The following is an 8,817-nucleotide window of genomic DNA, read 5'->3' as shown; positions in this document are numbered from 1 at the left end:
GCATATGATATCATTTTCAAATACGACTTGTACTTTATATTATGTGCAGCAACCATATCCAATCATAATATTTTATATTAAGATATTCATACGATGATGTTTCAAATATTTTGTAAAATACATGTTTTTGACGAAGACAAATATCAAGGAAAGTGATCAAGTTGCAAGCTCAAAAAGAAGTTAAACATCAAATACAACTGTGGTCAAATATGTTAGAAGTTTTATAATGTAAAGGTACATGATGCAATCTAATATTCATATATTTCAAATGCAAACCTTTCATTTTAGCATATACATCAAAAGGATTTTCAAAAAGTAAAAATATATAAATAATGTTTGAAAATAATATTTTTGGCAAAATACAATGTTGTATTCGAATACAACATGTTGTAGTCGAATACAGACAAGTCAGAAGCTAACTCTGAACATCTTCAAACATATGTATTCGAATACAAATTCTTGTATTCGAATACAAGCTTCAAAATTCAAATAAAACTGAACGTTAAAAGGATGTGTATTCGACTACACACAAGTTGTAGTCGAATACACCTGGAAACAATGCAATTTTTCAATTCTGAAATGGTTCCGGGTCATTGCATTTCTTCATCAAACCTCTTGGATCAATGGTCACTTATTATAACAATAGTGGAAAATCTCTTGTGGTGTGCAAGAGGACTGGATGTACATTTGATTATAAGGGAAACAAGGATAATATATGTGTTCTTTATTTTTGTGTTATTTATCTTTTCCATACATTATCTTAAATCAGAAAAGTCAAACAATAAATATCTAAAAACAAGAAAATTTCTAAACATCTAATTTACCCCAACTCTTAGGCGCACTTCAGTACTTACAAGTTTGTAATGACTTTTAGAGTTTTTTTTAGAGATGTAACATTTTGTTTTCTTTAATAAAGAGTTTTAAGAGTGAAGTTTCGAGTCTGAAATAAGATAAAACTAATATAACCATTGATTTTCTAATATTTACATATAAAAAAAAATATTTCAACTATTAATAATGATATTGAATATGTCATTATTATTATTTTTTGTGAAATAAGATTAAAAGTAAAATAGTAGCTTTAAGGATAACTGAATTTTTCAATTAATTTTAGTATTAGTGTATATTTATTTGTTGAAACTTGAAACATTCTGTCTAAAATAAAATTCTCGAGTCCAAAATCTAATAAAACTAATATAACCATCAATTTACTGATATTTACTTAAAAAAAAAAAAATAAGTTTTAGCTATTAATAATGATATTGAATATGTTTATTTTTTTGCGAACAAAAATTTAAAGTAAAATAGTAGCTTTAAGGATAACTGAATTTTCTAATTAATTTTATTTATTTATTTGTTATTATTATTATTGATTTGTTGAATCTTGAAATATTTTGTTTAAGGTAAACTTCAATTACAAAAATTGAAATCTTTTGTATTAAAAAGTAAAATGTCGTTGATCAATTTTTTTTATTAAAATAAAAAATATAATAAGTTCACATTATTTTAAAAGTCTATATTTTATCATGGTTGAGTGAATATGGGATGAATTTGGATCATTTAGTATTAAATTGATTAAACATGAACGAGATCATGTTTGAAGGTCATTAAATTTGTAAGTGAAAATATTTAAGGACACTAGCTACATATTTTTAACACGACATAAACTATCAATCGATATAGAGAATACCAAATATGTGATGAAAATCTAATAGAACAAAGGTGAACCGTAAATACTTAAATTTTTTCTTACATATAAATCCAATTTTTCAAAATATCCAATAATGTGTCGAAATACTTTAGTTTCATTTTGTTTGTTTGTTTTTTTTTTTATGAATTTTTTTAATAACTTTAGAGATATAATATTTTTGTTTTAAGTTTATTAATTTTTTGTTGAAAGTTTATTAATTTTTGTTATTGCAATTTATGCAATGATTAATTAATAAATTAAATTTTTTTATGAATTTTTTTTGAAAAAATTTTAAATTTAAGTATATAATATGATGTATGAAATACAAAAATTAAATTAAAAATAAAAGATGTGAAATGAATATTATGAACATAAACATATATATTCTATTTTAATATATTATAATAGATTATAACAAGAGGTGATCTAACACAAATTTATTGGTAATACTACTCAGTTTATTTTGTAAAACTCATTTAGAGGAGTCGAATCCCCGATTCCCTATGATATGAAGCCGTTAGATGCATCGTAGAGCTGAAAACCCCTTACTGTGCAACCGTGTCATTCCTGTAACTGCAGGAAATCTCCATCTCACTCTCAGTCACACGCGACCGTTCCCCGCGGCATTCTCCCTTCTCCTCCTTCCCGGTTCATCATTTCATCTTCTTCATCATCTGTTCTCCGGCGACAATCTGATCTGGTTGCTTTCTTGCTTCAGAGATGGGAGAGCTTGCCGCTGAGAAACATGTTCGATATATTCTATCAATTGAAAAGGTTTGCTTCTCATTCATCAATTATTATTATTTTTTATTTCCAAAAGAAAACAAGGATATTATCTTGAATTGGTGAATTAATTCGTAACTATATATTTTTTATGTTTAATTAAAATACTCGGCGTCTTAAATTTCATTTTTTGTGTTTTCCAGAAGAAAGATAGTTTCGAATCTGTGGTAATGGAACATCTGAGGATGAATGGCGCATACTGGGGATTGACTGCCCTGGATCTTCTGGGAAAGCTTGACACCTTGGATGTTGATGAGGTTGTTTCATGGATCATGAGTTGTCAGCACGAGTCAGGTTGTTGTTCACTTTGAGAATTAGAATTTTTGTAATCAGTGATGCTGATTATTTCTTATCTTATGAGATGTGTGTTGTTTTGAAGGGGGATTTGGTGGAAATGTTGGACATGATCCACACATCTTGTATACACTGAGTGCTGTGCAGGTGCTGGCTCTGTTTAATAAGCTGGATGTTATTGATGTAGATAAGGTCACAAATTGTATCCTTTGATACACACATATTGATTATTGGCTGGCTTTCAACTTTCTGTAATATGTTTTTACAAGTGTTTTGTGGGACAGGCAAATCTTTATCGTTTTTGCAACTTTTTTTTTTCTTTTCATAAAAAATGATAACAGTGGTTACTTGTCAGAATGCGTGGCTTCGATTGGCTATCGAACTTTGCTAAGAAGTCAATAAAACATAATTTGTTTTGAATTTTCATACCGATAAATAGGTTAGTTACTGAAATTATAATAGTGAAATTCGGTAGTCTATAAAATATACTGGATCTTGTGTTTCTTAATATTTTATGTTAGATATTGTCAGCCTGCAAAATGAAGATGGATCTTTTTCAGGGGATATATGGGGTGAAGTTGATACACGGTATTTTTCTTAAGATCCCTTTAGATTGTTGAGTGCCTATGAGCTAACTGCACTTTTTGACTAAAATTACTGGTTTGTTTGTCTTAGGTTCTCATACATTGCTATTTGTTGTCTATCAATATTACATCGCTTGGATAGAATTAATGTGGAGAAGGCTGTGAAGTACATTATAAGTTGCAAAAACATGGATGGTGGTTTTGGTTGCACGCCTGGTGGGGAATCTCATGCCGGACAAAGTATGTTATATATTATTTGTCATTTTTGCTCAAATATTACTTCTTCTATGCTACTCGATGCATGTAGTCATGTACATCTATTCCTTTAGAAGATTTGTTGTTTTCTTTTTGCCCACATAAAGGGGGTGCTGTGTGCGCTTAGGGCATATTTTGAGTTTGTTATGCAAAGTTATGGACACAAGAATCTGTTTTCTCCCCCGAAATAGCCACTAATTAGGAGGGAACTAAAATTTATTTTTTCATCTGGTTTAAGTAGTGGGATTGGATTAGGGCATACTGGAAGTAAATATCATATTTAAAGCCACCATTTTACTTTTATTGCATATGTACTTCCTGGATTAATAATTTTGTGAGCATCTAAGTAAACCTTTAATCGCTAAGGAGGCCTACTCCTAGAATTTCGAAGTCTATTTTAGAAATGTTTACTGTAACGGGTTTCATTGTTCAGTTGTTGATTGATTTATGTGGCATTTGAGGATTAAGTGGTGTAGGTTTATATAGGGAAATGCTGCAAAGTTTATTACGGATGTGAAGTAAAAGGAAAAAAATATTTTATTTAAAACTAATTATTAGTCATTGTAGAAGTGCTTGCCAAACTCAAAAGACCAAATAAACATGTGATAGGATCAGCTGATAAGGATAAATTGTTTATGTAGACCACAGAGAAAGAGAGAAAACCCATTTTGTGGAAACAAGTGTATATTGTTCTTATGGAGTTATCATATTTCTGCTAATTAAGTTTATTTTCAAAGAGAATACAGCCGTAGTAATGATGCAGTAAAACATATATAACTCAACATCTACGCTAAGTTGGAACAACATATGTGATTTATCCACCAAACCTATTATATATTATTTGATGATCTTTTAGTGATTTAGCTAAGGTGTCTTCTACCTAGCCATTTTAGTATGCAGAGCAAAGTAGCAATATGTCCAGAAAATATATTTTTCAAATGAAATAACATTCAACCTCAATAACTTAGTATGCAGAGCCAGTAGCAATATGTCCAGAAAGTATACTTTTTCATTCATTCAACCTCAATAACTTAGTGTTCTTATGAAAATTGGATTGGAGTCTTGTGTATAGCTGCTTAATTATCGAACATCAGCTGCATCTATCTTGCATTTTCAAAATTTTGATCTTGAAGTAATCATTTTATCCATATAAGCTTGTAAGCTGCATCTGCCTCATCACTTGAACTTCATAGATGTTCCTTATTGATAACTTGTCCCTCAACCCACCTTTCATGTTTCATCAGAGGCACACCGTAATGAATATAGGGCCAATAAAACTTCTTCTAAGAGTAATAATGAGTGGACTTTCATGCAATGAGTTGTAGACTTGAAGCATCACTGTGATGTATTGCTTACACTATTTTCAGTTTTCTGCTGTGTTGGGGCCCTTGCTCTAACGGGGTCACTAGATCTTGTTGACAAGGACCTACTTGGTTGGTGGTTATGTGAGCGGCAAGTCAAATCTGGAGGTTTGAATGGGCGTCCAGAGAAACTCCCTGATGTGAGTAAATCTTTTCAAGTTTAGGTTTATTTCTTTAGATGCTCTTATTATTTTTCTCAGTTTCTCTTACCAGTTTTTAGATCATGTCAGGTATGCTACTCATGGTGGGTTCTTTCTAGCCTGATCATGATTGATAGGGTTCACTGGATCAGTAAGGAGAAGCTTATCAAGTTTATCTTGGACTGCCAGGTTATTTACTGGAATCTGTGTTTACAAATCAGGATGTTCTTTTTTGTTCTTTCGTGGTGTTAATTGTTATGAGGTTAGTATTTCTGAAATACTATGTATGTTGAAACTGTAAGGACACAGAAAATGGTGGGATTTCAGACAGACCAGATGATGCTGTGGATGTCTTTCATACATACTTTGGGGTGGCTGGTAATAATATTCTTCCTTTGTATTTCATTTGTTCTTGACTTGTGCTAAAATATTGTCATGTGGGTATTCCTTGGTTGATATAAAAACCAACTCTCTCTCTCTCTCTACAATGCTACTATGGATGAGTAAACTTGTAGAAGCGCTGATAAGAAGTGTTGATGGGTGGAAAACAAAGGAAAACAATAGACCAATTAAGAAAGATTTGATTGTAAATGATTTTTCAATAGACATGTTTCATGATGATTGTTGTTTGGAAGGTTTAAGCGAGCACATTACATATGTTAGTTATAAAATTTATTGTCGTTCCACACTTCATTATTGTATATAGCTTCCCTACCTATCCCCCTCTGCATTATTTTTCTCACTTTTACCCCTTTATAGCACTGCTCATATAACATATGCCATGTCCCATATTCAATTTAACCTATGACAGGATGCAAGGCATCCCTGTTTATCCTTTCCTGACAACACAATTACTTCTGTTAACGTGTTTCATATCCCTTTTAGACATTGAACTCCGGATGCTGAAGTTGTATTATTTGTTGGTGCAGGACTTTCGCTTCTTGAATATCCTGGATTGAAACCGATAGACCCAGCTTATGCCTTACCTGTTGACGTTGTAAATCGGATTTTCTTTAGTAAATAGGGAGTTGGAGGTCAACAAACATTATCCAGTAATGATAATGTCTTGAGTTTAGAATCATACGGTCTGTAATTCTTACTAATAGTTGTGTTTGATTTTGTGTAAAACATCAACAGTTTGACCATCTATTAGTTAAATTTTCAGTGATACAATTATCCATTAAATTTATGTTACTGCATAAGACTATAACTTATTTTGTAAATGTAAGACTAGACTACTTTATAATAGATCCATAATGCAAAACTAGTTGAACTAAAAGTTCTTAGAAAAATACAAACAGAAAATTAATTGATACTTCATCGTATTTACTATTAGAAAATATACCTACAATTGTTCAAATGGTCTGAAATTTGACATCCATAATCATAGATATAATATTACGTGATTCAACGGTTTGATTGAATAATGTTGCATTTTTAATAAAGTTATTAAATGATGTGAACGTAAATGTTTGATACCTCATATGAATATCAATTAAAGAAACAAAGGTTTATCAAATGTAGAGTACAAACATGTGGTTGATCCAAGATGTAAGAGATTTATCATCTTAAACAAATACCCAGAGATTCAAACTTTGGTTGGATCTATAACATAGTTTTAAAAAAAAAATCTAATGGAGAAAATAGTTTGATAGTTAAAAGTAGAAAAAGACAAGGGTCAATTATTGAGATTTCTTTTTGAACATGTCAATTATTGAGATTGGATCGTTTGATTTATACAGTTTTTATTGAGATTGGATCATTTGATTTATGAGTGATCTTACTTAGCGATTTTTTTTTTGTTTTAGTCATCATTGTGCCTTAGGCCATTCTCCTCGTTTAAAAAATTATTAATCCATCAAAACTGCACATGCAAAATGCACTATTTTTTTAGTAAAAATTATGTGTTACAAAGTTTCTGTCATTCATTCTCAAATCTAGTCAATTTGACACAACTGCAAGAACAGATATAAGAATAAAAACATGTAGATGATCAATGCTGAAAAGAATGTGTAACTACCTTGTATTTAAAAAAATAATGTAAATAACTTGTACATAAGCAATTCTGTTTTTTGGTTACACTTTTTTCTTTCTATCTCTTTTTTTTTCCACCACTTCACCCAATCAGATTTCATACTTTCTCTTCCCTGCCATTCTCACTCACATCCCCATAAAAGGGGATGGAAGAAGATCCTTACCCTCTTTTGGTGTGTGGAAAAAAAGAGAGTATAGCTTTGTTGTTTTGTACATTGCATCATCTCTTTATTTTTCTTCTTTCTTTTTGGCTACTAAGATTTCCACCAGCTATTTGTCTTTGACTTGTTGTTGTACTACCAAAACACCAGCTCTGCTCTCAAAATCTGGTGAAGCAAGCAAATCACCAATGACACCTAACTCTGTAAATTCACTCCAATTTGTTAGTCCTTCTATCTGAGGTAAGTCTAAGTCATGTGTTCTCCCAACAATGAAAAAGTCATGCTCATTCGCTATATCACGAAGAATAGCCGATGTCCCTGGACCATCGTTTACAATCACTTTTTGATAACAAACATTATCTGAGCCATAATGTGGTAATCTTCTTATTTCTTCCAATGCCTCATTATCTAGTAGATACTCCATGTTTGGTATGTTTTTCTCAATTGAAAGGTGATATACAACCAAGTTGATCCTTGGGTTCCTTATCGCTCTTTTAGCTAAGCACAAAGCCTCTCTGTCGTCTCTTCCACCGAGAAAGACCATGGCTAGCCGAATCAACGCGTTGTTTTGTAATGAAGAACGAGTCACGAGAATTCCTATCGAGCATGGAGCTACTTCTAGTACCTTGGAATTCAAGGACCTTATGTTCTTGTCATCAGATTCAACGCCACCATCAATAGTCCATCTTCTATGGAATGGAAGAATTATGATGGATGCAACTTTGTCCAATGCAAGTTGACAAACATCTTCATGCATAAGTGTAGGTGGTGATATGGCTGTGTAAGTGTGTGCAGTTGCTCCACCAAGGTTGTCATGTTCATAAAGGTCAAAAGCAAGAATAACATCGTCCGAGTAAGATTTGTGGGAACTGGAAATCGTTTTTTGAAGACGGTGGGAGATGAAAATAGGGGATGTCCTCCCAACTAGCTCAATCAGATGCAATGCATCCACAACTACAGGATGTTCTGTTGTTGGAGAACAAATGTCAAGGACATCTGTTATAGCAGATACGTTGTATTGTTTGTGAATGCAAGAAAGTAGTCTCAGTTCTGAGTCTGGTTTTAAACTCATGATGTTCCTTTTTTGGTAGCCAGCATATTTTCTTGATGGATCATACAATAACTTCACTGACCATTTTACTATGCATGATATGACCATTATGCTTATTATCATCGCTCCATAAGTTGGACCAGACAAAACCTGCATATACACAATTGAAAATTTTATGTATGATGATCATAGTGACTAATTCTCTCGTACTATTTATAAGAAACAATAAAAACTAATATACTAATTTTTCTTTTCAAAAGTGTATTATGTTTCTTATATTAAGGACAAAAAGAAAGTAACATTTGTCTCTTATAAATATGACCGGGTAGAGTATAAGACTAGTTGAAGCAGGTAAAATTATGGTTTAATTGAAAGGAAAATTAAGGTTTAAGCAAGTATTATAGAGTACCTGTTGATCATATAAGCCAGAAAATATGCCAACATCCACTACACCTTTGGCATTC

At 31.7% G+C, this 8,817-nt stretch overlaps 2 protein-coding genes across 5 annotated transcripts in view; one reads left to right on the top strand and one right to left on the bottom strand.

Moving 5' to 3' along the window:
* Positions 1-2,200: 2,200 nt before the first annotated feature.
* Positions 2,201-6,280, top strand: LOC101515449 (geranylgeranyl transferase type-2 subunit beta 1). Of its 4 annotated transcripts, none has more exons than XM_073369519.1 (9): positions 2,201-2,464; positions 2,617-2,767; positions 2,853-2,969; positions 3,289-3,355; positions 3,443-3,591; positions 4,974-5,107; positions 5,198-5,296; positions 5,417-5,485; positions 6,037-6,280. In XM_073369519.1, exons 1-9 carry the CDS (start codon positions 2,411-2,413, stop codon positions 6,064-6,066), a joined length of 870 nt encoding a protein of 289 aa, XP_073225620.1. In that variant the 5' UTR covers positions 2,201-2,410; the 3' UTR covers positions 6,067-6,280. The 4 variants fall into 4 exon arrangements, 2 of the variants coding, with proteins under 2 accessions (XP_073225620.1, XP_004504351.1); XM_004504294.4 differs by having other exon boundaries at positions 2,202-2,464; positions 5,410-5,485; XR_003473209.2 differs by lacking the exon at positions 6,037-6,280 and having other exon boundaries at positions 2,202-2,464; positions 5,188-5,296; positions 5,410-5,485.
* A 1,131-nt stretch (positions 6,281-7,411) lies between these two features.
* LOC101488998 (cation/H(+) antiporter 4-like) overlaps positions 7,412-8,817 on the bottom strand; it is a 3,054-nt gene continuing 1,648 nt past the window's right edge. Inside the window, exons 3-4 of the mRNA XM_004504376.3 lie at positions 8,763-8,816; positions 7,412-8,503 (exon numbers count right to left, since the gene is read on the bottom strand). Of these exons, the coding sequence (XP_004504433.1) occupies positions 7,412-8,503; positions 8,763-8,816 (1,146 nt within the window). The remainder of the gene's footprint in view (positions 8,504-8,762; position 8,817) is intronic.

This window comes from Cicer arietinum, chromosome 6 (genome assembly GCF_000331145.2).
Source record: "Cicer arietinum cultivar CDC Frontier isolate Library 1 chromosome 6, Cicar.CDCFrontier_v2.0, whole genome shotgun sequence".
In the NCBI taxonomy this organism is placed as follows: domain Eukaryota; kingdom Viridiplantae; phylum Streptophyta; class Magnoliopsida; order Fabales; family Fabaceae; genus Cicer; species Cicer arietinum.
Note: the sequence above shows the minus strand (reverse complement) of the source record. Positions and strands in the feature narration are given on the sequence as shown.